This window comes from Grus americana, chromosome 8 (assembly GCF_028858705.1).
Source record: "Grus americana isolate bGruAme1 chromosome 8, bGruAme1.mat, whole genome shotgun sequence".
Taxonomy (NCBI): Eukaryota; Metazoa; Chordata; class Aves; order Gruiformes; family Gruidae; genus Grus; species Grus americana.
Window position 1 is genome coordinate 14,939,115 of NC_072859.1, and position 27,962 is coordinate 14,967,076.

The window sequence follows — 27,962 nt, forward strand, 5'->3', positions numbered from 1 at the left end:
TGTGCTATATGGCAACAATAATCCATTGACCCCCCACAAATTAACTTCATTATTTTAAAGAATGTATATTGTGGCTATAATTACTTCCTGATATATTATTTCGGTATTGTTGTTTGTTAGCATTGTGAGTTTAACAATATCTAAAAACGCCTCATAGAGATATCTTTGGTCACTGTACAGGTCATACCTTTTATGGGCTACAAAAGTAAGCAATCTCAGCTCATACAACCCACCTGTAAAAGCAGCTTTTCTCCTCAACTCACCACAAAATTAATCAGTATTCCTTTTCTGGAAAGCTTTTGAAAGGAAATGTTAAGTTCTTTTACTCAGTTTCTTATTAAATCTTGTCCAAGGTAAGGAGAGTTAACATTTTGTCCCCATTTGAGTAAAGTGCTCTAGAGTTCTTGGGAGAATCCCACTATTAACTCTTCTCCATTAGGACTGCTAAGCCCTGCTCTTCAACCAGTGTTTAGTCCGCCTAAGAACCTGTCATTCGCCTCTGTGGGAACTTGTCCTCTGTATTAATTTCTGTGCAAGACAGTTTCAAACACTACACCGATTGTGTTTTACCTGTGTACTTACTGGCACCAGCATTCAACTTCAGCGGGTTGGTGATGCAGGATTTCCTGCAGGTTGAGTTTTATGAAGAAATGATGAGTATGTAAATTGACCAGCTTCCTCAAATAAGTAGTACTTATTAGTCTTACCAAGGATCTGGGTATCTATCATCTTTGAAAGATTTAATTTGGAAAGCGTATTCTTATTATAGACTGGTTCTAAAATTAACTTTAAGCTTGCAAAAGCATAGCGCGCTTTCTCTTAACAAAAATAAGATCAGAAAAAAACAGTTTGAATATCTAGCAGAGGAGTTTCTACAGTAAATGGATTGTATTTCAGACAGAAGTAATTGATACTGGTTTGAAAGCTTGCTGCAAATTAAAGTTGTGTAAATGGGTCAGAACCAGAAAACTGGTAAGGCAACGAGAAAAGTCAGACTGTAGTTGCAGTATTTCTGGAGCATGATAGGGTTTTGGTGGTTTTTTTTCCCTTCCTTGATTTAACAAGTTGAAAATCTGCTGAATAATTCATGAAGAGTGGAAGGGCTGTATCTTCCTGGAATGATATACAGTGTACGTACTGTGGCACAGGAGAAACTGCAAAGCTTTGTATCAGTTGCTGCCGTTTCTGCTGCTGTAAGGTGCTGCTGCTTTTCGCATTTTCACTGCTACAGAATCCTCAGTTGTGCTCTGGTCTGCTAACAGCTGTCTGCTCCCTATGGACCCACCTTCGCTAGCTACAATCTGTGGGATCTCTTACTACCTACCTGCCTCAGACACTGCTGTTCTCTGGATCGTTCCTGCAAACTGCCTTTTCTGGACCTTGCAGCTTGTATGACTGAAACCTGCCTGAGGGTCCCTCAGCTGCACATCCTTGTGCTTGGTGGGGGACTCCTGCGGCAGGATCTTCTGACCCAGACAAGGATGGGATTTACAGGGAGAAGTCAAAAGTGAGCTGCATTCAGCGAGATGCCCAACGCCTCTTCCTGGACTGCTAGCTCGCCTCTGCTGCTGCTCTGGGAGGATTCCTCTGGGACCCGCATCTTCCTGTCACTGCTCTATGCAGTCTTAGCTATCTCAGGGACTTTGTCCAATGTGATGGTCATCTATTTAGTCTTTTCCTTCAAGAAGCTGCAGACAACCAGTAATGCCTTCATTGTGAATGGCTGTGCAGCAGACCTAAGCGTGTGTGCCCTGTGGATGCCCCAGGAGGCTGTGCTGGGGCTGCTGCCTCCCAACTCCTCCTCCCTTCGCTCGGTGGAGTACCGGCTGCTCCGAGGGGGGCTCCTCGGCCTCGGCCTCACGGTCTCCCTGGCCTCTCACCTGCTGGTGGCCTTCAACAGGTACGTGCTCATCACCAAGCTGCCCAGCGTGTACCAGGCCCTCTACCAGCGGAGGCACACGAGCTGCATGATCGGGCTCTCCTGGGCCCTCGCCCTGCTCCTGGTTCTGCTGCTGCCCGGGCTCTGGATCCCGGGCTCTGTCCAGCAGCTGCCCCCGCGGCAGACGAACGGCAGCTCTCGCTACACCGCCCTGCTCCTCGCCCTGGCCGTGCTGGGCCAGACCGCGCTGCTGCTCCACTGCTACCTCGGCATCGTGCGTCGGGTGCGGGGCAGCGCCAAGCGGGTGAGCGTCCTCAACTTCCACCTCCTCCACCAGCTGCCCTTCCCCGCCGCCCCGCCGCCGCCCCGTCGCGCCCAGCGCCGCCTCAGCAGCGTCTCCGTCCTGCTGCTCTGCTGCGTCTTCCTCCTGGGCACCCAGCCCCTGGTGTGGGTGAGCCTCCTGGGCTTCTTTCTGCGGCCGGCGCCGCCGGCGCTGCAGGCCGCCAGCTGGCTGCTGCTCTGCTCCCTCTCGGCCCTCAACCCCCTGCTCTACACGTGGCGCAGCGAGGAGTTCCGCCGGGCGGCCCGCTCCGTCCTGCCCCGCGGCGAGGGCCCCGCCGCCGCTCCGCGCCCCGCCGCTGCCGCCGGCCCCGCCGCCGCCCCGCCCTGCCCGCAGCTGCCGCGGCGGCGGGGGACGGCGGCCAGCCTCAGCGCCGCCGCTGCGCCGCGCTGAGGGGCCGCGGCTGCGGGAGGGGGACGGCGAGGACCCCCGGGCAGTCTGTGGCCCCCCGCCCCGCTGGGCAGGAACAGCCCCGTCCTCCCTGGCCGCTTCCCGCCCCTCCCGCCGGCAGACACCTCACGTCGGGGAGCCGAGCCGCCTGCCGCGCCCCGCCGTGAGGCCCAGTCCCCTTGCTGCTGCCACCCCGGCCCCCTGCCCGGTAGCGCTGCTCTGTAAAACCTTCTCCTGCTGCTCCTTTTTGACCCCACGCACCTCTTTCCCGCTCCCTCTTTTCACTGCCGAAGGTTCCGGCTGCTTTTCTGGGGCAGCGGGACGGGCGCTAGGGTGGGGGTCCCTTGCCCGCCCTCCCGCGGCACTGCCCTCGCCACCCCCTCAACTCCGTTCCCACTCACGGCAGCTGCCCGCCCCCCGGTGCGCGCCAGGACTCCAGCCAAAAGCGGTGGATTTGGACATCTGGAGTAACTGGTAAATATGGCAACGTATGTAACTTGTTATGCTTTAAAGATTTCAATATGAGGCAGGCACCTAGACAGCTCTTTTTGAGACTTACTGCAAGTTTGTTTTTATAAAATCTATCTAATTCTTTCAGCATTTGAAGTAATTCTTTGAAGCGAGCTCCCTGAACGCCAGGTTCGCTTGTGAAGAACTGGCAAGTGTCTCATTACACGAGCACACACAAATCCACACGCACACACAAATCCACCAGGAACTGCTTCCTTTCCCTCAGGTTACCTAATCTGTGTGCTCCATGCAAGACAGCTTTCCCCTGGCCAACTCTTGGATGATGCTGTCTGTGAAAACTGTTAAAAAGAAAAACATATACACCTTTGTGGTGATCTGGTTTGGATATTTTGAAAGCTCTTTATAAAGTGTAAGGCCTGTTCTGACAAAGGCCTGTGCCTGTGGTAATGCACTTGATAAAATACAATGCAATATGGCGACCAGTGTTGTCCATCTAACCCTGTCACCTGTTCAGTTACCAGTTTATTGTGTTTCTATTAAATATGTTATTGCTGAAGTGCGATTTCACAGCCTTTGCTAAATACAAAATGACAGATTCTGTGTGGCATTTGGAAAGGCGACAGCTCCTCGCACTGAGAGTGGCGAGGGAAACAAACTGCGGTGGTGAGCGCTGCAGCCTCATTCCTCCCAGGAATGGAGGCTAAAATCCTTGTGTTTCCTTCGCTATTGATTGACCACCTCCTTCCTCTTTTCCAACACAGTTGCTGTTGTTCTTGTGGTGATGTTACTTAGTGCTCTGTTTGCCTTTCGGCACAAAAGACTGGAAGAAGGTAGTTCTTTTCTGAGCCCATGGACATCCGCGAGCAGTATCACCTAAACTGTGCTATCTTGAGGAGAAGAATGGACACATGGGAACATAGGAAAGTTCTTCACAACAAGAGTTTGTTGCATCAGGTGACAGGTATTAATATGAGCTTGGCAGCTGTCATGAGGACATGTGAATGATGGGACGATAACAAGGAAGAGACAAGCACGATAGGTATAACGTAAAAGGCCCTATGGCCGTATGTTGTAATGCTCCACAATTTGCTTGCCTTACCTGATGGGGTTTGAGTTTCAACAGAAATTGCTTTAAGAGGAAGGGAAGAATTTCTTTTTTTTCCCAAGTATAAGACCTGTTAGGTATCTGTGATACAATGATGTACCTAGAATCCCCATACCAATATTTTATTTTTCTAAATACAAAAATTCACTTTCATCACAGAAAAGATTCCTCTTGAGGTCAGGATTTAATAAAGACAAGGAACAAAGGCCTCAAAAGGAAAATAAAAAAAAAATAAATTATCTTGACGTCCTGAAAATGTGTTGACATCTTGAAAACAGCTTTAGCCACTTGCAAGGATGTGTGGAAAAATAAGAGAAGTTTCCTAGAGTCTGAGGCTCACAGAGAGTTTCTTCTTCCATCTTGGAGATGGTGTGAGAGACAGTGTGCCATTGAGTGACAGAATCAGAATGATGGGGAGGGCTAGCAAGGAAACATGAACATACGAGATATGCAAGATTCATTTTTATCAACACTGTGCACCTATCTTGGAGAGTGGAGAAGCCACTATATCCTTGCTGTAATCTGTCATCCTAATCACAGCGACTGTGCTTTTGCTAGCTTTGTGCAGGAAATGGAGAAAGAAAACTGTTCTGACCACACCTACACCAATTCTGGAAAATATTCTGGATCACTGCCAAAATAAAGGTAAACCAAGGGCCACCCAGGGGTAAGACCCTGTTCTACTATAAAGTAATCCTTAGGCTGGAACCCACAAAAGGATGCACATCGCCACTTCCCACCATGGCTAAAGGAACAGAAGACACTTGGTAAAGCTCACTACTGGGTCCATAATCAAAAGAACAAACTTTAAAGTAAAACACTAGACAATGTTTGTCCCCCCTGCCCTGTTTTTGGCTATGGAATGTGTTAGTCTGGAATTAAAGCAATAACCTGTTTCAGAATTCAATGTCCAAATGTCAGATAACTGGAACTTCTGAACTTCTTCCTTTGTAAAATAGCATGCCAGTTAAATCTGAAATGCCTGTATTTTATATAGACTACGTTTTAAATGCAAACACGTATAAGAAATGCTATCATGTACAAAACTCCAGTCAGCTATCCTTATGCTATGCATTAATTCCAGAGAACAGCTGGAAATCCCTTGGAAAGTCTGATGTAATTACATCTGACTGTAAATCTTTGACTGTTTTAATATACTCAGGTGACCTAAATAGCATTACTCAGAAAAGAATTTTAATTTAAAGTAATTAAGAAAGAGTAATTGTCTCAACTTAAGATCAATTTCTCAGAAATTACTGCTCAGAAAAGTCCTGTATGCCTTGTTCTACAGCCATATTCTTTCTATTTCCACATTGTAAATACTCCGTGGTAAATAGCAATGGAAGCACAGCTTAGCTCAGCTTCTCCTGGCTCTGTGGTACTGCATCTTGGTTGAGAAGATTGATCTGCCTCTCAGTTTTTGGTATCTATGCTTTACTTTTACGGCTGATTCAAATGTGTCCACTGCTAGTTTAATGGTGACTTTTCGTTAATATAAATTTCTGTCATGCTCAAACAACTGATTTACAGATGCAAGGGATCTGTTGCCAATCGTCCTTTAAAACGTCTCAACCAAACAATCTTTGAAGAGGTGGGAAATCCTGTTCGCACTTCCAGTGAGATTTGCTTAAATTGAATTGCTTTTTTGCTCTGACATTGTGCCAAGCAAGTTACCTGAGCACGGCCTAATGCTGCCCTTCCTAGAATGGCTGGTCAGCTGGCCTCATGTATGTTAGATGAGGGAGGCGATCTCATTAAAGCATTGGATTTATTATACAGTAGTGCAGATCAGTCACATTGTTCATGTGCAATAGTTGCCTATTCCTCCGCTATTTTCTCAGAGCTTCTGGAAAGCTAGGAGTTAGTAATCGGCTGGATGAATTGCAGCCAGTTGTACTGATGTGGCTTGAAAACAGCCATTTGGCGTGTTACAGCCGAAGTAAATCTGCCACTCAGTTTGTGGTTTGCCCATGCAGGAATACACATGGGACCTGCTTTTTGAAGGTAAAATTGTGGTGCCGCAGAATAACATCCTGAGGCAGAAATATGGTTATTTGCTTGCAGAGGATGTTCATGAAGTTATAGTTTGGATTAAAACTTTTGAAGTTACCCTTAATTTAAGATAGTTGTAAAAAGCCATTGAGCTGCTTTGTGGAATCAGACAGCTACAATAATATAAGCCTCCACCAAAACTAGACAATCATTGCCCTAAACAAAGCTGCGTAAAAAAGTACAGGCAGCAAAGTGAAGCTGGGAAAATATGACAGGAGATAAAGATAGTAGGACAGGGCCACTAACAGTGTGGTCCTGAGAAACAACACAGAGCAAAGTCTGAAAGCCAAAAGAGGCCTGGGATTATGATGAAATAAACCACCTCCAATTATTTGATTCCTTATATATGTTAGGAAACAGAATTCTATGCTTTTCTTAATAAATTGAAAACATGCAATTCTATTCTCAATTTCATCTTTTAACAAAGCATTCCATACACCAGAAAATTTTCTTTAACCTCAGGAATCAAAAAAGATTAAAGGTACAAATTGCATCAGTGTTCTTCTGGAGACTACATTCCACAGCATTACTGGATAGCAGGGATAACATCTTGGCTAACCTCCAGATTCAGTCAGCCATAAGCATGCTGTGAACCTTTTTTTTTTCTAACTACCAAATTGATGCTATTTTTAAAAAAAAACCCACATACAGATTATTTTCAAATGAAGACGTTTAAGTGTAGCATTTCATTAAAGAAAAAAGTGACAACATATACTTTAGCTTTCCATTTCATCTTAAATCACATAACTAGGTTATTGCAGTATTCTTTAAATTCAGAAGTCCCTTTCCCAAACGGCAGCGAAAATAGCTTTTCTCGTGACTATTTAACTTCTAAGAAAGCTACCTTTTTTTTACTCTTTTATGTCAATTCTTCCCATGCACTGTCATCATTTTACCAGAGTAATAGTCTATTTTCTTTCTTTTTCCCTTTCTTCGGTATTTTCTGTAATTTCCTTCACTAAGGGAAAGGTACTTGATCCTGCTGATCAAGGCATGACTCCTTGAGCAGTGTAAGTTTTGAGAGACAATTGTAAACTAAGACTAAAGAACTGAGGGACAAATCCTGCATACTTAAATTTCTACTTAAGACTGAATAGGTTTTGAAGGTGGGTTTTTCATGTGTAGAGTAGTGGACAAATGCTGTGTCTATATTTACAGATACTTGCATTTGATTAAGGCTATGTAAAAATCAGGGGTAATATAGAAAAAAGTCACAAATAGTTTGAAGGCTGGAGAAAAAAACTTTGTAGCTGAAGAGCTTATTATGATTAGCTTATCGGAAGTGACCTCATTACAGAATACACACCCTTATGCAAGTATTCAAACTGATCTGTTACTATAGAAGGTGATCTAATGATCTCTTCTCCCTTGGAAAACACGACCTTAAAGGAAAATAGCTCTGCTTTAAGAGTGTGGGCCACCTTGTTTGTTTATTGTCAATGAGTTCAATATGGCAAGTCTTTGCACTACGCCTGTTCCGGGCAGGAATTCATGAAATATGAACTGCAAACAAAATAATCCTGGAGAAAAATGCTTTGTGGCTCCTTTCTGACCTGCAGCTTTGGGTTTCTGAAGAAACCTAATAACCACTCCAGGAAGCTTAACTGTTTGGTGTTTAGGGCAAGCTATAGGATATCTAACCTGCAATCCCACACCAAGTTTATCACAAGTATAGAGCCAAGCTTTTGCGAGTTGTTCGGAAGGAAAGCAAACTGCCTGTTGGAGGGGGTCTCAAGCCAAACAAGGGAGCTGTGTAGCACCACAGCTTCACCATGCTGAACTATGCCTTTGTGGGACAATGAGTTGAAACAATGAGTAACAAAAATGCACCTCTGCCAGAATTTTTCAGCATTCTTTAAACGCCTTTTTTTTTCTGTACTTGTGTGAGATCATCCTCTGCCTCAAAAGTTTTCCTGCTGCTTTAGAACTGACAGCAAATGAAAACCATACTTAGTATTAATTATTAAAGAAACACAAAGGAAGAAAGAATAATTTTCATTCTCACTGGACAGAACCAGCTCCCATGGTTCAAGGACCAAGGTACAAGGAACAAAGATGGAGCCACTATTATTGAAAAGCTTCACTTAAGACCAAAGATGCTTTGTGGTCAGGAGCAGCCCTACAATGTGAAACAGCTGCTGGTGAAAAATGCTGTCATAGAGCCCATACCATGGTTGGTTGTCACATTTGCTGTTTTCTGAATGGACACGCTGGTGGTGTTTGCATGTGATATTGCCATTAGAGAAGGTATTAATATTTGGGAAAAACAGCTGTGCAGCTTGGGCTTCTCAGTAAGAGCAAATTTTGATTACAGCAGCAGGACTTGGCCATTCTGTTCCCTCTCTTACAGTTGAGAGAGCAGGTGAGTGAGGAAAGTGGAAGTGCAGTCCTGGGGGGGAGAAACAGCAGGAACAACCATACCTGGAACAGATATCTTTGATATCTTGTTATTTTATTCATAGCTTCATGAATCTGCCATCTCAGATGGAAATTTCTTAATAGATGTCTTCAGGCTGTCTGGAGTCTTCACCTGTCCTGTGACAGTCTCAGGGCAGAATTAAAAATGCAGATGTGCTTCAGGCATCCATCCTGATCTGTTCTGAAGCTGATGATGTGATGGAGTGCAATGTCAGCCTAAAAGCAACAGAAGAAAACTATGAAAGGGAGACCTTGAGAGACAAAGTTGACAAATAGAACAATAGCCAGTTTTGCAAAGCGTTACACAAACTTTGCTTCATGTTTGTTCCACTGAGGTGTCACAGTGAAATATCCTCTTTTTTTTCTTTCCCCCCTTTGTCTGCCTTGCCTCAGTGCACAACAGCACTGGGTTAGCCACTTTCTTCTCACCCTAAAGCCTCTGACATGGTCCTTGGTGTTATTTCATAAAACACTGTTTCTGTGATTCTTTATAAACTTTGCATCTTTCATTCTAAGGCTCAGTGAAATGGCTGTAGCACTGTTGTAGCTGTGGAGACAGGAGCAGCAAGGTTTGAACAGAGGTCATAACCAGGAGTATTGTGAAGATATGTGAGTAGTACTTCTTCTTATTTACGTTTGAGTATTACTCCTTTGTCTTCTGTTGCATTTCATCCGTTGCTATCTACCCATATTGGAATAGCTTCATTGCAGGTGTGTCCTTTTCCATAAAAAACTCTCTTTCAATTAATCCTTTTTTATAAAGGTAGTGGTAAAATCTCACAGGATTTGAATTGTGCAGCCGTGTTAGCTCCTCCAGTGAGCATAATTGTCCCTCTTTCAATCAACAGAGCATCTTCCTTTACATTAGGTTTTTTCGATTTGTGGCATTATTTCTCTCAGGCTCATTAAATGAGAGAGTTGGTAGATTGCAACATGGGAAAACAAAACCACAGCCTCACTACTGCTTCAGTTTGATTTCAAGGCAAAGGCACTTTTGATAGATTTCGCTGTGGCTATCAGCTTTTTTTTGTGTGGTATTAAAACAAAACAGTAGAACTATCTATCATGTTAAAAAAAAGAGATAAATAGGAACACAAAAATTATTCATTGTATATGATGAGTAAATGTGAGCTCTCTGGATTCCACGGTAGATGTCTTGCTTGGCTCTTTGCTGTTTATTGTAACTGTTATGTACATGCTAACAGGATTAGGAAAGTCACACACAAATATAAAAAAAGATAGCTCTGAGCTGAATTAAAGGCATGAATTAATTTTCTTCTATCTCATGCATCATTAAATATTGCTATTGTACTGTCTACTGATTATCTATATTATACCTGTCACCTGATAGCAACCACGGTCGTTATGGTAATGTCAAGATTATAATTATAGTCCCTTCTGCAATGTAGTCGTATTATGCTAAAAAATGTATCTTTGAGACGGTAGTGTCCCATGCTTGGTCTCAGCCCGAACACAAATACATTTTGAGATTTTTGAGGGGAAAATATTTTGTTTCTGAGTTATTAACATTCAAGGTAAATTATATACTTATATGTACATATATGTGTATATATTAAAATATATGTAGCCTTTTATTAACATTCAAGGGAAATTATATGTACATATATGTGTATATCATTAAAAAATATGTAGCCTTTTGAACTATGGCTTTACTTCATTTGAGATATACAAAGCTCGTCAGAAATTCTTATCCCTTGCTGAACATCCCTTTGGTTGAGTTTGGGAATTTAAGAACATAAAAAATTGCAGTTACTACTCAGAGATCAAAGAAATTATGCAAAAGCTTGTTTGGCAGCATGTGTCAGTGTGGTAGATGAGCCCATACCCTTTTGCAGTACAACACATGGTGCCCCGGGCATTCCAGCTATACCTCCCAAGGTCTGTCTTGTGGCAGAGGCTGGTGACCTCTAATGCCCAGAAGCTGATCCAGGAACCAGAGCCAGGACTCCTGGGAGATGCATGTTTATGAGACAGCAGATTGTGGGTGGCAGGTAGAGAGTGACTTCCCAGAGAATAAAATATGTGTTTTCAGAGAGTGATCTGATTTCTGTAGAAGGTAAGGGCAGAACTCTGAGAACAAATTTTGTCATTATCTGGTATCTTCTTCAGATTTTATTACTAGCATTGGTCTGTTTTCTTTTAGATTTGGGAGACAATTGTTCATTAAACTCTAAAGAAAAAAATATTGTCTCATAGGTATAGAAATGTGTAAAACAATTCCCTTCCCAAAAAAAGAGTTCTAGGGAAACCATATTGAGGAATCTGTGAATGCAACTCAGGGAGCAAATAGTTCAAAGCAAACACTCACTAAGGGTCTTGTAACCATTATCTCATTTAGTAACATCTAACACTACAAATATTGTGTGAACCTAATGAATAAAATAGCTGATTATATGTTAATTTTATCAGTAATTTGAAAATAATTATGATCACTGTAATCAGGATAGAATGGCACATACATGTTTTTATCCTCAAATGAGATACCTGTAGAAACCTGCAGTGTTGTTTTGTTTCTTGTTCTCATCGCTTACACAGTACTATATTGAAATACTGCTTTTTATTAATTGATTTTGAGAACAAAGTTGGTGAGTGGTTGTAATATATTTTTGGTAATATTTTGACATCAATGTTTGGTTTCAAGCACGAGTGTACAAAGGTGTTTATGTGCCAGCCATTCCTAGGATGGCATAGGTACCTATTATGTAAATTCAGATAGTCTATGAACAAATTCTTGCCAAGAATGTCCATTAAAACATTCAATGATCACAAGGTTGTCTGCAGATGTTAAGCAAGGGTGTCTGATGCTAGTGGATACTGTCAGCAGTGAGGATAGCTGTGACTGTAAGCTCTTCAGGAACAAGAAGGCTGCTAGCCTGCAGCCCACTCTTTTACAATGGCCAGCCAGTTACTCTGAGTTATTCTCCCTCATACAAGCCAGTTGCAAAAGGTCACAACTACTGTCCTAACAGCTACACGCATATGCCACTTTTATACACTCCATAGCACGTTTATCAAGTGCAGTGGAATCTCAATTAGTTTGTTAATTATTTAGGGATTAAGGTCTTATTATACCCTAATCATTTAAGAAGTTTGGTTGATTAGTAGAATTTCATGGAAAGTCTGAAGTGAGAGTTTGAAGACTCGGCTGTTTTACTACTGGGCATTAACAGCAAGAAGTTTGTGTAATGATGTGAGTTGATGTAAGCGAACCGTGATCATGAGACACAGGAGGAAATATCACTCCTAGCAGTAAAGAGCACATCAGTGAATTAGAAAGAAAGATTAAGAAAACTAGATTGGATCTTGTATAGTGCTGGCTCACCAGAAGCTGCCAAGGATGTGAGCCAGACCCAGATGTGGAAGAGACTGTGGTTTTGGTCTTCTACTGCAGCCTTTTTTATGAGGTTACACCTTTGTTAAGGGGACTTCATTTGTTGTATGTTTGCATATAGGTAGGTCCTGCATACATAACAAAAGCAAATGAAACCCAGGCATCTTTGAGTGGGTCTCAGATTCCAGGTGTATACAAAGAAATCCATTACCCAAAAAAGGTTCCCATTTCACACAGCCTGTTACAAGGAGTTATGGTGGACCATTTCATGTCTACTCTGCTATTCTCATTAAAAAGTCTTTGTTACTAAAGGAAGACACACACGCGCACACCCCCCATGTGTATTAAAAGTATGTTTCTCTAGCATTTTTCCTTCCTTGGCACCTCAGGGGATCTTCCACGTCTTTTCAAACATTACTCCTTTGAGAGCAGGGATTTTTCTTTAAAAGACAAATGCCTTCAGCAATGTGAGAGGATTTAGCTACCTTGCCCTTGATGTCCTGTGAGGTGTGTATTGGTATAGTGCCAGAGCTTTTGCAAAGACACAGGTAGCTTGCCTAGAGCATCGGTATGGATCTTGATTTTCCATTTTGGAGGGAAGCAATAAGACCTGTTCCAAAGGAATATACATACTTTTGTCTCCCATTTTTGAATGGATGATCAAAGAGGAGTTTATTGAGAGGCTCAGTGAGTAATTTCTTCCCCTTATTCAGCTGTATGTCTAGATAAATAGTCAGGACTAGCTTGACAATTACATCGACAATAGCTCCCTGGACCTCCTTTTGCTACATTACACAATTGTGTTCAGCACACAGAATTACTGAGGTCAGGAAGAGAGAAGCTAGATGGCACTATGGTCCAAAGAGATCATGTGCTGCTGGTAAACAAGATGAAGCTCTGCAAGTCATCTGGTCTAAAAAGCCTCCAGAATGTAATAGATATCAGCAAAAACAGAGTCAGAATCCCTGAATTGGAATTAGGGAGAGAACAGGGTTTCCACTGATACAATTATTTAGCTTTTGGTTTTTATGACAAAACCAGGCTTAAACTTAAGCATATAGACATGAAAGAGAAGATTACAGATATTAAATGGCTTTAAGATTGCCTACACAGATAAACCTGTGAGAAATAAGTTGTGCATTATTGCCTCAACATAACATATCTGCATTTTTTAAACATACACTTAGATATTTCTGCTCAAATATGTTAATATGTATGGAAATAGATAGGCAATGCACCACATGCGTACAGTTCGAGGAAACCAACACACTCATCTTATTTGGTCCAGCAAGCTAGAGGGGAAAAACATCCACCCTGATCCACTCATGAAAATTTTCTTTGATGATTTTTTAAGGATGGAGGTAAAATGACATGCACCGCCAAAGTATAAATTTTGTACAAGCAAATATCGGGGGTAGTCACTGTAAGACACTCACTAAGTTATCTTTATATGCATATATTTTCACTTTCATATGTCAGTTTTCTAGAACACAATGTTGTTTTACTAAGTTATATTAGTTTTTAGTTAACTAATATATGTAATTCATCCATTTGTATTTTTATCAGAAATGAAAGTCAGACAAGAATATATTAATATAGTTTTTATTAAAATTATAAGGCAAACCAAAACCTTTACGTAACCTGCAGTTAGTATTTAAGAGTACAAGTAGGCAATTTAAGCTTCAGAATTCCTTAGAAGAATGTCAAAGTTATTAAAACACAAAACAAATAAACAAAAATATCCCTAAGCTTTGGAAGTCTGGGGAGGTCTTATTTAATAGTGTGTTTAAAGAAGGTCTCAACATTTGAAAGTAAATAAAACCCAGGCAGCCAAACAACTTTGCATCTGCTGTAAAGCCAGCTTCTAGGCTTTTCATTAGTACATTTTGCTTATGCAACAAAGGGGTCTGCATTGCAGCATGCTATGTTTGAACCAAGGTCTTTTGCTAAAGGATGAGTCCTTTTTTTTAGAGGAGTTCAATAGCTGTTGGCTTAGAGGTAAGGTATTGCTATACAAACTGGCAAGTTACAAAAATATGCATCTGTCACAAAAGAGATGCAATAAATGACTGATTTTGAAGTATTTCACTGTGGCAGAAGGTAACCATAGAATACCATACTGTTCCTTCAAATTTCAGTATGTAACATGACAGTAAGGGGTATGGATGGGCATGTAACTAGTCTGGAAACGCTAGAAAAGCTTCAAGGTTAGTAGTTGTTAGGGAGGCACTTGAGGAACTTCTGGCAAACCTGCAAAAAAGGATGAACAAGACGAAGTTAAAAGCTTAATATAATTACAGAATTTTAATGCTCACACAGTTGCAAAACTGCATATGAAGGTCAGTGAAGCAAATTCATAGAACTGCAATCCTACAAGGACAGTGTTAAGGAACTAGCAGCTGGAAAAGAAATAGAGCCAAGGAGTAGGAATGAAGAGGAGAAAATGGGGTTGGAAGGAACGGGAGAACAAGACACCTCCTTGGAAGTGAAAATGAGATAATGGACATAGCCAATACTGGCAAGGAACTAGGAAGTTTATCAAAGATGCTTCAAGAGAGTTTAGAAGAGAGGGAATAATCTTTAGACAGAAGGCATAGTGGAAGAAGAAGGTAAAAAGTTTTGAAGAAAGTGTGCAGAGAAGCAGGTCCATATTAATTGGCAGCAGGACTGGAAATTTGAAGAGCCAGGCTATTAAAACAACCATACACTGGAGTAGCAAAACAGATTTCCCTTGGGCTACTAAAAAGCAAAAAATCAATTACTTTTAACATGGCACTGTTTAAAAATAAGAAAAAAAAAATTTCACAGCAATTATTTTTGAGATCGTCCTCCAGTTTCAAGATACACTGAATTTGTCAGCTCCTGCTTTATTGTGTATTTGATGATTCAGGAGTCCTTTTTAGTTCCTGTGCTTAGTATCAGTATGCTAGGAGGACACACTTCAAGTTTAAAAGGGAAGAATGATGCTTCCCAAGAGATGGAAAGCATAAAAGCCTTCCATGACCAAAACAGCTAACTGGAGGGATTTAGGAAGAAAATTCAGAATAATTTATAACAAATTACAAAATCTTTTCCTTCTGTCAACAACATGAAAAACTCTAGTTCCTGTTAACGCCTTTTAGAAACACCATCTACTTGCTGATCTGCCCCGTTTGCATTGAATATGCAGCTGCCATAGATCACCCATAAAAATGAGCATCATCCAGTAAATAGTATCATTCCTCCAACTTACATTAAGACATGGCAGGTCATGTGCCTTGTCCTTAATTAACCATGGATTACTGCTGCTTTATTAAACACCAGTCTTTATTTTTTAATTTCTCTTTAACTTTATGGGAATCGTACAGTTTTTTCCTTTATGGAGACCATACTGTGCAGTTTGCCATTTGGCTCTGGACTTCTGAGAACTGACTGCAGGTTTCAGCCTCAAAAGCCCTAAGAAATACAGCGGTGCTGATACAGTACTTGTATAGCTGTGAGTTCTGCTTTGTGCTGCCTCAGCAGCAAGGAGGAGGACTGTCCACAGAGTACTGTCTGACCTAACGATGTTGCTGTTCTTTTCTTTTTTTGCCATTCAAGTGCTTTCCCCCTAGAATTCAAGGAAACACACATTTTCTTTTTTTCTGATGATGTGTCAAATCCTTTTAAAGTAGTGTAGATGTTGGCTGAACCTTCTGCAGGTTCAGTCTATAACAGCTAAACTGAATGAAAGCCAAAAAGTTCTCTAATGTCTATTTTAAGTCAAGGGTCATGTTGTATACGGAGCAAAATACACGTATAGTGACAGGAAGCAGAGTTTTCCCTATGTTTTAAATAAACAATAGCAGGTCCAATTTCTAGTTATTGGTGATAGGAAGATCTCTTTGTTCTATCAGATTTCTGTTTCCTGTGACACTCTATGAGGTACATCTCCTTCATGTTTTCTGGCATTATTTGTATTTTCTAAATATGTGATGCAGCAAATTCTTAAAAATAACCATCAACTTTGTATTCGTTTTGAAGAAAGTGCTGATACTAAATAAAGTACTAATTTTGGATTGCAGCAACTGTCCTAAAATGAGCACACTCAGCAAGAAATCCCACATGAGTGTTTTTTTGATGTAGTGTCATAGGTGAACTGAAGAAAGCACGAAGTGATAAATTCAATGTACTTTACATCTGTGAGAATGCTTAAAAATAATTGTTCTTAAAATTAATATTTTTTTTTAAATTACCATACATTGAAACCACCTATTTTACTTCACTATACTTGGATGAATTTATCCACAAGATGGTTCATTGAAACAGTGTCTTTTAAGGGAAAACTGCAACGTATTTGTAAAATACTAAAAGTAGTAGGATAATTAAATTTTGACTGGTGACTGTTCACAGGAAGTCCAAAGAGGGCCTATGAAACAGGCCTAGGGCATTGTGAGTCTTCTAGCAGAAGACGCAGACAGTACATGAAAACATTAACATTTCTTACAGGTGTTAATTGCTCTGAATTAATAAACAATTATTTATTACAATTAAAATAGTTTCTGAGCAATACGAGGAATGTATTAGAAATATATGACATTCTAATGGGATGTTGAACAGGCTCTTCATTGACGTAGCATTTTGCACTGTACTGATTTGAAGAGTGGATTAGAATTTCAGGTAATTATTATAAAAGCATTTATACTGCAATGTTTGTTTATTTCAGGCCTCTGTAAATATTTAGTGCAATATTCCATTGCAAATTACATGACAAATTCCCAACCCAACCTCAGTATTTCCAGAGATACCCTAACTTAGTTGTAGTAATTCAGCTACACTGTGTCTTCCAGGCTACCTGCTGAAGAAGGCAGGCTGGAGAACAGAGTAGGAGGTTGAAAGACCATTTTTCTGCTTGCCCCAGTTTAGCATGCAAACCCCAACCAAGCCTGCAAAGAGGCAGCTTGTGGAAAGCCACATATCTTTCTTTTCATCTCCTGTTGAAACTCTTAAATTTGCTGGCTGTGGTAATAGCTTATATGCAAGTGACTCCAGTCTTGCCCAAGCATCTCTTTCCTTTACAGCTTTGAAATCAGCCGCAGCTTCCACAATTGCTCCCCATCCACAAGACACCTTCCTGGGAGCAGCAGCCTTCCTTCCAGGGCCCGCTGCATGGAGGAAGGACAGAGATTCCCACTTGCTTCTCACTTGTGTATCACTCTTTTTTGCTTCTCTTCTTTCTCTGTTTTCTCTCTGAGTGTAAGCATTGACCAGTAATGCAGCTCTAAACTACAGTATTTCTATTACGAGCAGGAATGTCTAACAGCAACTTGCTCCAGCACAGGTGAGGTCCAAAGAAAAAAAGACGAGAATGTTCATAGCCAGTGGAACAAGCCAGAGAAAAGAGCCTTGCCTCCATGCATCTGGTCTGCTGTCTGAAGCATTTGGGTGAAGCACGAAGATTTTTCCATATTCCTAAACATTCAACTTCATCCATGACTGATACGAATTTTATACAAATAGATTTTTGAAGAAATAATGAATGTGGGGGGGATTTCCATTTCCTCTCTTTTACAAGGGTATTTCCACAGCTTTCAAACTCTCATTAAACAGCTGTCTGCTCTTAGTACATATGTACAAAATGTGTTCAGAGCTATTGAGATGTGATTACTATAGTAAAAGTTTGTTGAAGTTTTTTTACACAAAGCCTGTGCGCCTCTGAGTTCATTAGTTAATGCTCTACCAGCTAAAGGGAGTATCTTCTAGCATTTTTACACCTTCATTATACACTTCTTATTTAATCAAAGTAAGGGCTCTTTTAGCAAAACTCTTAAGCATATATGAGACTTCAGTTACATAGTTAACTGCAACTAATGCCTTTAATGATGTTATGTATATATTTCAGTATTTTGGAGAACTCATAACTAAAAATGTTTACCTGCAGAGTAACATCTAAATATTTTTTTCAGTTTTGAGAGTCTGTAATGTGCTGAGAGCCTACACTGAACTTAGTGTGAACAGTATTAAGAGAATTTTTTTAAATCCTCTTTTGTTTCAGAAGTAAGAGGACTTTTTATCCATTTTTGCTTCTTTTTCTTTCTTTTTTATTTTTCTGTAGAAAGTTTCAGTTTCAGTATGTCAGAATTTTTTCTCAAGTTTCTAAGTAGGTGGGGCATTTCCAACAAGGTAGCTGAAAGGAAGAATAGTAGGAAATCTTAATCAATTTAATTCTACTATTTTTGTACAAATGAACTAACTGGAATGACAGAGCAGGAACTAGGTGGGAAAAGAACAATAGCACATTTACACAATACTAGCGAGTAATATGGGGCTAGATTTAGGAAGGATTTGGAAGCAAGGAGTTTGAGAATTCATCTGGTATTGGAAGTTATAAGAAATGCAAACAGGTTAAATGCCTGCAAATGTTATGTGACAAAATATCTTAAAGTTCTGCTAGTTTCAGCTGTAAGAGCAATTGCAGGCTACATTCAATAGCAGCTTGAACCATTAATGGCTTGTGAAATAGTCGTCAGCTGTGTGGTCTTGCTAACTTCAGGTAGAAGTGAGGAAGTGTTTACAACGGAGTAAGAGAGATGTTCAGCGTACTGAATAAGAGATTAGCTGTGATTCAAAATGTTAGAAACTGACTTTTGGTAAGGCACATTGGAAAAGAAATGAGAACATGTAGCCTATGATATTGAGAGGACTGGAAAAAGGCACAAGAAGAGTTATGGTGATAGAAATTGTGAAACTGTCAGTGTGGAAGAGAGTCTTTAAAGAAAATAACAGGTTTTTGAAGTTACCCTCTGCAGAATTGGAAGAGAAAATAAATATGCAAAGGGAAACTGGATGTGCTGAGAGTAGTGTATAAAGTTGCAGGTGATTTCATAATTAAGGAGAAAGATAGTCAAACTGAAATCTTGAAAATAACATGAAAAAATAAGTACCAGCAAGAAGAGTTTCAAAATAACTTTTAACTTACTGATAACTGAAAGGAAATTGAAAGAGGAGAGCCCAGGTACTTAAAGAGATATTTCTGCAAGAAAGGTTCAAAAGCTTCATATACCTGATGTGAATTTAAATGCTAGCACTTGCAACTGTTCTATCACAGGAGAGTAGCCAAGGTTTGGTATTGTGCAGACTCAGAAGGATAGAACGACAGAGCAAGTTACCTTTGTCAGCAGATTGTCTTCTTCATTCTGGGTTATTGCTGTTTGCTTGGACAAAAGTGCCAAACAGTTGCAGCAAAAAAGAGGCTGCTAAGGCGTGTGGTAATTAAGAAGGAAGTATAGGCGTGTGATAGTGAAGAAGGAACTATTTTAAGCTCCTTTGGGTCTGAGAACAATTTTGTATACATGGAGAACTATATGCTTGTGAGAAGTAGATCTTCCAGGTACTTTTCAAACAGTAGTGTTTAAAGTGTTTCAGTGCTTTGCGCAGGGGAGCTTCCCCAAATTGAACTCACCAAAATAACTTGGGGTTTTGCCATTGCGGTACTGCAAAACTGCTTGGCAGAGAGGCGGCTTTCTTCCCAAGGGTGAATTTGTCTTTTCATGTAGCTATCTTTTCATAAGTTATTGGTTCTTTACATCTTTGTGCTCGTTAGATATTTATGCCATGACTTTCTGTTCCCCGCTGCATGAGACTATCAGCGTACTTGGAAGGAGTTTGCATGACTTCTAACTGTCCAAAAGGAAACGAAGGAAGAGGAAATTGCTATGAGAATGTGACCTGCAGCTGTCTGTATGCCTGAATAAGAAAAACTATATACATATTCACACAATGACAAAGAAGTCATTGGGGATCAGTCATTGGTACTTTTATCAGGAAGGAGCTCTATTGATGTGCTTCAATCTATCAACAAGTTGCTAGTAAATGTATTACTATGGGCTGCTTTTCTGGGTGTAGTTACAGCATTTAAGAAAAAAGGAAATTTAGAAAAGATTATGTTGAGCTTCTGCACACTATTAACAAAGTATGATATTATGCAGAAAATTCTAGAAGAAGCAACAAATTGTGCATGTTGTGAACGTGCTAAAAGGCAGACTATTATTTGTGCCATTGTATAATATGGGCTATTGTGCATGGGACATCTAGCTGGGAATGATTTGTACCACCGCTAGTTGAAGCATAACATTTTAATGTGAGCAAAGGTTTCCCTCGCAGTGTACGCCCATCTGTGTTTGTAAGTGGAGATGATAATAGTAATGTTCTTTTGAGACCTCCATAGCATATACTTTTGTATGTTTGTTGTAAATAAATCTTTTTAAGGTTACAGGTAATACAAAGTTATCTGATACTAAACAAGCTCAATTCCACTCATTTTTTCTATTGTAACTCCCTACTACAAGTATTACATCACACAAAATCCCCCAGTGATAGGAATCACTAATCTAAATTCTGCATGAGGTCTTTCTCTCCATAGTCTGAGTATTGTTCTTTGGTTGATGAGCTCTCTGAGTTGATTCTTCATGGTCAACTTTAAGACTTAGTTGTAGGGAGCCCAGAGGAGCCTGTGCTGCGGAGAGGCTCACAGCAGACACCACCGGCTGCTTGGGATCAGGCACCTGGGTTCTCCACAAGTGCTGGACTGTTATCTGTGAGTCACTCCTCATCCAAGCTTTGCTGATCTCAGATTTGTCACTGTGTTTTATAAGATGCACTGTCAGAGACCAAGTTCTTTATCAGGCCCATTTCTAAAAAGGAAGTGTTCTCCTGGTGTAACCAAAGGACTCTGCATGTGTCCTGCTCCAGGGACTAAAGTCTCTGCTTGGGGGGTGTTATTTCCCTCAAGTTCTCTGGAGTTTAGGTGTGCTTAGTACAGAAAAAAAATGTGAACTTCTGGCAAGAGAAACTGCTGTGAGGATCTGGATCTTGCTTGGTGTTCTTTCCTTGTAGAAGTGGATGTGTGTGTAGGAAATGGGACAAATGGGTGTTACTTCCCATGTAAAAACTGTCTAGAAGCTGGATATAGCCTAAAGCTGGTTTTTTTTCAGTTTCTCATTTAAGATGCCTTCTCTTTTTCGCCTGTAATCTCAAAGCATTTCCTCATAATCATGAGGATATTACGGCAATTCCCATTAGTAACAGGATTTAAAAAAACTTTCCCTTCCCTTACAGCTTATTCAGAGAATAGTAGATGTACTGAATTGAATTTTATTGTACCTACACCCACATAGTTGATGTAGATTACCAAAACATGGAAGATAACTGCCACTTGGTTTTTTTCCACTCACTTTCTGCAGCACCTCAACTCCATTAACTTTGAATGACTAATTTTCAGTACTTGGGTTTTCAGAGTAATAAGCATTCCTTACTACTTTAATTAGGCAAAAGGTAGTTCTCACCAACTCTAATTGTGGCTAAATGAGTCAAAGTTCAGGTGCAAAGAGTCTCCCTTGTCTTCCAACTCCTCATTCGTTCCCACAATCAATCGATCTCCTACAGAAAAAGAGCTGAAGGTTTCCTGGGGAAGAAAGTATGTGAGCATGTAAGTAAACTTTAATTCTTTTCTTTCCCATTTTATAGCATGTGGATTTGCAATCTTGTTAGTATTTTTAACATAATATCTCATTGCAGAAATTCTATCATACCGTGCCATGCTGAGAGAGACCGTGGGAATGCCTTAAACTTGCAGCACCACCAGATCAGCTGTGCTGTTGAGCTATGATGTACGTGCATTTAGGACTATCCTGAGTACATGCAAGTGAGAACTGAAACACGTCTATTTGCTCTGAAGGGATGGTATGTGTATGGTCTGGTCATACACAATAGTTAGATAATACCTCCATTTGGAAATAGCTGAACTTTTTGGTCACAAAAATAATCATTAAAGCTAAAATTTGAGAGTTGTAAGTGTTTTAAGGAGCATCTTAAAATAAGTAACATGAGCAACCATATATTTTTGGGTGCTGGGTATTAAAAATTATATCATAAGAGCAGCTTACATACTATGAAATCCACTGGGGACTTTGCTATGAACAATCTGTTTTATATGGAAGTTGGTAAAATACTGGTGATGTGTTTTAAACTCTAATATGGTTGAATAAGCACGACCCTGAAAGTGTGTTTTATACTGTGTTTGTAAAATATGTTTGTACATGGACATTCATATGTGTAGGGAAGGATCATGCCTCAAAGCTTTACAGATCAAAAAATTTTATAAAAGATCAAAAGTGATGTTGAGAATTTTCAGATTTTACCTAGGAAATGATTCTATAGTGATTTTTGAAGATGTTGGCAGTATAGAAATTTTACACAGTTCAGTGGATGTTGTGAGGGGTGCAGACACTTTCAAAATAGTCTGAATTGCCAGACAATATCTCAAAGCCAAAAAGCCTTTATAGGAAAAATACAGCCATTCCCATCAACCTGCTTTAACTCATGTACTGTAAAGACAATGAGCGAGGACTGGTGAGGCTTTGTACATCTGTATCAAATTTAATTTTTTGGAGGGGGATGTCATTAAAGTCTGAGAATCACATCAGTGCAGTAAAGCAGCACACATCTAATCAGATTTCATGCTGTTGCAGCCTGTACTTTGAAAAACATTGCTTCAAATATTTGGGGGGGGAGGACACCAAAACCAAAACCCAAACCAACCAAAAAAACCGACTAATCAAATTGAGAGATTCTGGAGAAATTCTTTTAAGCAGTATTCATACTTTACCAGAACAAATTTCCAGGATCATTAAAAAGTATCGTAAGAGCTTAGACACAACTTGGGAAGAACTTGCAGTACTTCCTATGTGTCTACTCTCCAGGTTTCTTAAAAGCTGACTCGTTCTCTTTTTATCAAAGAGAGAAAATGGACTGAAACAGGAGATACACTTTGGAAGGGACCCTGAAATGGATTTTGTTTTATCAAATGATGTCAATACAGAATTTGACTAATTTTTTTTGTTTCTACATATAGCTATTGATGTGGGAGTTTCTAAGAAAGTGTTTTGATCAATAGTCATCTTCACGAGGACAAGTGTGGAAGTACAAAGCACTTCCATTTTATTAACAGTATTTGATCCATGACTAATTGCTTTCATCCTGTGAAGCTGTGTTTCTGTAAATGTATCTGTGCTTTTAATGAGCATTTTTAAAGTCTAAAGCTAACCCTATAGCTGAATGAAGAAACTCAGCAAGAACTAGGAAATTTAGTTCAATGGTTCAATTTTCTTTTTTTTTTTTTTTTTGTGCATTTTTAAGGCTTTTACTATAGCACATCAGAAATATGAGATATGCCACAGTGAAAACAACAAGACACATCCTTAATTCAGGTAAGCTCACATCATGTTCTGATCTGGCATGTACATGGTGGTCAGTTTGCACAGAATTCACAGCTGTGTGAGAGCTTAATTTCAGTGATTGAGAAGATTCAGAAGCACGGCATAGGGGCTGTAATGAGATGAACTGCATTAAGGAGAATCTTGTAACATTTAAAATCTGTAGCTGAGGTTTTGAAAAACAGGAAACTGTTTTAGGGTGGGGACTCCTAAAGCACCTACTGTTCTTTAACATAATTGTGTCAAATACCTATGTTTCCGTAACTGCTACATGGGCATTTGGGGTTCTTTATTTTTCTTCTCTTTGCTTCCTCAATATTTTTAAGCTTCTGCTGATTGTTATCAGCTAACTGCCTCTTACCATCTTTCAAATAGACACCAAAATGAAACAAAAGCTTGAAAATTATCTTTTGCAAAATATTTGGAAAAAATTGGCCGTAGCAGAGGGAGGAATTTTGTCATGCTCCCATCACAGAGTCAATTCTCGGTACAGCAGTACAAAGCAAGACTGACTTAAGAAAGAAATTAAAAAATGATTGGTCCTAAAAGCTGTACTGAAAACCAAGATTAAAATTCTGCATCTGGGAACTGGCTGTATGTTAGTTTGATGTGTATCCATACCCAGTAAAAAGTAATGCAAAAATAACCTAATTGCAAAAGTAGCATTACAGCAGGTGGGCTTGCCCCTAAGTGTAACAGTCTTCTCTCCTAACTGAAAAATTCTTAGAAACTCTTCCATTCCACATGCCATGGCATAGCATGACATATACTGGAAGCTGTATGTTCTTGCAACATATGTAAATGTTATGTTTTTGTTAAAAATGTGTCCTACCTGTTACGATGTGCCATATATGTTACCAAAACAATTTCTTCTGCTTGTATTTCATATGGAACAGCTCAACTTGAATTGTCCAGAGCTCACCCAGGGGCTGGCACAAGCCACAGTGCGTGCACAGTGCGAGCTGTCCCAAATATTGCCCTCAATAGCTAAGGAAAAAATCATTCTTTGCTACTGTTGCTCCAGATATGTTAGCCCTGGAAGATTTTCGTGCAATCAGGGACAGGCAGTAGGGTCAGTTAGAGTAACATCGTGATTTAAGAGAACAGACTGTAGCAGTCCTACATAACAGTAGCAGTACTATGTAACAGTACTTAGTTTCCAACTATCCTAAGACTTATTTTTCCTTTTAAAATATATTTGAATCGTATTTAGTTGGGCTTTATTGTTTCAAATGAAAGGCCTTATCTCCCTCTGCTCTGCAAAAGGACACATATAAAAAAATTTAGAGGCAAACTTCTAGTGACTTATTGCATTGTTTTAACATTACTTTTCCTAACAAAAGCTGCATGTCTTGGCAGTCATTCATAATTTTGAAGTCCTTCCAAAGGAAGGCGAGTCTCCATCCTCTTTGAATTGAAAAGAATCAAAATTCAATGGCTAATGCTAATCCTTGCCAATAACTCTCTGAAGTGATTGCAAATAAAGAACTTGTGATGCCTGATCAGTGGCAAGATTTACAAGGCCCACATGAAGAAAATCTCATGAATGTTTGTATGGCCAAATCACTCTGGTCACATATTTCTCTGTAGTGAAGCAAATAAAAAAAATATTAGTGTCTCTCAATTGCCTTATTTTTTTCCAAATGAGTACTATGTCTATTTTATTATTAACAATAATAACAACAACTCTGATGCTTTACAACGTAACAATGCTGGATGGACATTTATAAAAATATGACTAGAATGTCAACTCAAAAATCTATAATAATATGACGTACTTGCATTGGGGAGATGACTTCTGTGTCCTGCTGGTGAACACATGACAATTATATCAAAATCAAAACAAGATATAGATGAATTATTATTTTTTTGTAACTGAAAAAGTTTTTCAACTTTTTTAAAGAAAACTAAAATTGAGATTGAGTTACCTGTCTGCTTGTATATGGACATGGATATGTATATGTAGAGAATACAGTATTTCTGAAGACTGACATAATTCAACATGTAGAAACATTGGTTCTACATTTGAGTCATCTAGAAAGATTCTAATGGAATGTCGTCTTCAACTTTCCTGTGTAGTTCCTTCACAGTGATCATTTTCCATCCCAGCTTGAATAGCAGCACACATTTCCTGTGAGCTTGTTAGACAAAGTCAAATAGCAGTTTCCACCAGAAACAGTAGTCCATGGCCTCCACTTGTACGCAGACAATTTGATGATAATGGCATTCACCAGCAAAGTGAGAAAAATGTTTGTAAATTAACTTACATTTTAATAAATCTGAGATAATTTCAACTATAAATTCCTTGTCTTCTTGTTAAAATGAGTTCAGTTTCTCTTTTTGATATGCAGTTTCTTAATACTGAAAAAATAGATGCAGATATGGCACTCCTTGTGGCACTAGGAAACAAATTATTTGTATTTTATATAACTTACCTAAACGATAGTTTTTAGAAGTAATTTTCAGTAGTAATCTGCAGTATATACATAAATCACTAAGAAAAATTTACTGTAGAAGAAATTATAATATATGGAGAAACAGATGTGTATTTTCTTTTTTGGATGTAAATTGTATATATGCCACTTAAACACAAATAACTTATTATATTGATATATCTGCATATGTTTCACTTAACACAATATTTTTATAACATTACGATAGGCCATAAAGTTTTGTGTTGTAAGGAGTTTTAAACTGTAACTGGGAAAGAATACGCTTTCAAAGGGATGTAACAGGATGGGATTAAACTGCAGATATAGGATACCTGCACGGTCATAGAATGATAAAGGTTGAAAAGACCTCTAAGATCATCAAGTCCAAACCTCAGGATGTCTGTAGGTGTCCATATGTCAACTAGCACAGTTACTGAAGTTCAATAAAACTGGTCTAAATCCTACAACTAGGTGGAATGTATAAAAAATAAAATAAAAAATCAGGTTTTGCATGGCAATGATTTTAACTTCTAAACCATCATAAACCTTAAGTTCCTCTTTTTTTTCCTAACATTTTTCTTCTATTTTTCTATGACTTATTTTGATTAAAGGTCAAATATTAAGCTCACAGCCTAAATACAGGCAATTCTGATGTTACAAATATCACAGCATAGATGAAATGAGGAAGATTACTTTTCTTATCTGAAGAATAGCAAGCACTGTGCTTTGGTAAGTGAGAATTTCTCTCATTTCCAGTCAAATGTTCACATTTCCTTGAATTAAGTAGGTTTTGATTTCAGATAATGATACTGTCTGATATGATACTTTTTAGTTGGGAAACTTTCAGGAAGTTTCTTGCTGTTTTCAGAGATAAAATGCAGGAATTTTACTGAATTTATACACTCCAGTATTTACCGCTCTTAGTATGTATTGTTTATTCTGCATGGGGTTTGACTTTTTTTAAAAGATTTGTGGTTTTTCAGTGTTGAAGGAATAGTATTTGCGGTAAAGTAAGCCAAGCTAGAGAAGGAAGTCATACCTCAATTAAGGGGACATGCTATTCTGTGCAAATAAGGAAATTATTTAAAGGACTGCATGATGAACTTGGCCTGTTATGTGCAGTTTTCGTCTTCTGCTGAAGCACCCGCTGTTGCCTATCACTGTTAGACAGTGGACCAACAGTAAATGCTGCTGATGTGGCAAATGACCTGTTCCTCAGGCAGATTTTTCCAGGGTATCCTATAGTCTTGCACTTCTGGCCTGAGAACGATGGGTCTCTCTGTCCAGGTGGCCAACTTTGTCAAGACAATAAATCGATGTTGTTTCTTCTCTGTCCCAGAGGAAGTGTGGAAGGGGGAAGATGGTCTTCCTTCCAAAGGATATTTGCCTTTGCCATAGTGATGGAAAAAGCTGATGAATAAATCAACCAGAAAAACAAAACAGATGGGTCAGAAAACTTATGGCAAAGGAAAAAACAATGAAAATATTGTATATGTCAGGACTCTGGTTGCCGTTCCATAAACAAACTTCTTCCTATTTTTGTATATTTTACTTGGATATCCTGTTTCTTTCTTTATCCCCTGTGTGACATTGGGATTTTGAAAATGACTGAAGCCATAGAAAGGTTTCATCTATGGTCTATTTGGAGAAGGTGGAGATTTTTCTGCTAAAATTGAGAAGTGCTTAAAGAGTAATAATAAATGCAACTAAAAAGGTAAATGCCAATTTTCTCCCAAGAGGAGAATGGAAAGAAACACATCAGAAGAAGAAAGTGATTTTGAATATATGCCTTAGACATCTACTATTTCATAAGTTTCCTTTCTCTTTGTATTCCTAAATACAAACCTCTTTGTATTTTGAAATCAATTTTGATGTGTCTTTTCAAGTTGTGTTGCAAAGCCAACTTTCACTCTTTAGATAAAGATGTTTATTTTTTGTGATAAAGTTTCCAAACTTCTGTAGTATGACAAAGACAGCCTTCTGAACTACAGCCATGCTTTGAGCTTGAGCCCTGGGCTGAGTGGCCAGTCATAGCAGGGTGTCCCCTATAAAGTACTTATGAATCTCATTCCTCGTGACTTCAGTTATGCAGATCCTTGGCAGCAAAGTAGCTCATTAGTTTTTCAGTCATTCCAGTTTCTAGTGGTAGTAAATGTGATGCCTTCAATTTTAAGAAATCGATTAGTAAGTCATTACACAGCTGAAGGGAACAATGCAAAGTCTAATAGTATCTTTAGAAGATTCTCTATTTGAGTCTGTTGGGGTTTAGATTAGGCCAGAATGAAGACCGCG

The 27,962-nt window shown here is 39.4% G+C and overlaps 1 protein-coding gene across 5 annotated transcripts; it reads left to right on the forward strand.

Annotated features, from left to right (window-relative positions):
- The first annotated feature begins 1,526 nt into the window (after positions 1–1,526).
- On the forward strand, positions 1,527–26,487 carry GPR88 (G protein-coupled receptor 88). 5 transcript variants are annotated; one of them, XM_054833649.1, is made up of 4 exons: positions 1,527–3,083; positions 21,542–21,668; positions 23,162–23,232; positions 26,282–26,487. In XM_054833649.1, exon 1 carries the CDS (start codon positions 1,527–1,529, stop codon positions 2,610–2,612), a length of 1,086 nt encoding a protein of 361 aa, XP_054689624.1. In that variant the 3' UTR covers positions 2,613–3,083; positions 21,542–21,668; positions 23,162–23,232; positions 26,282–26,487. The 5 variants fall into 5 exon arrangements, with proteins under 5 accessions (XP_054689624.1, XP_054689625.1, XP_054689629.1 ...); XM_054833650.1 differs by lacking the exons at positions 21,542–21,668; positions 23,162–23,232; positions 26,282–26,487 and adding an exon at positions 17,047–17,151 and having other exon boundaries at positions 1,527–3,097; XM_054833654.1 differs by lacking the exons at positions 21,542–21,668; positions 23,162–23,232; positions 26,282–26,487 and adding an exon at positions 9,172–9,264.
- The last annotated feature ends 1,475 nt before the right edge of the window (positions 26,488–27,962 follow it).

Coding starts and splice junctions, on each gene's coding strand:
- GPR88 (XM_054833649.1), top strand. CDS start 1,527: ATGCCCAACGCCTCTTCCTGGACTGCTAGCTCGCCTCTGCTGCTGCTC.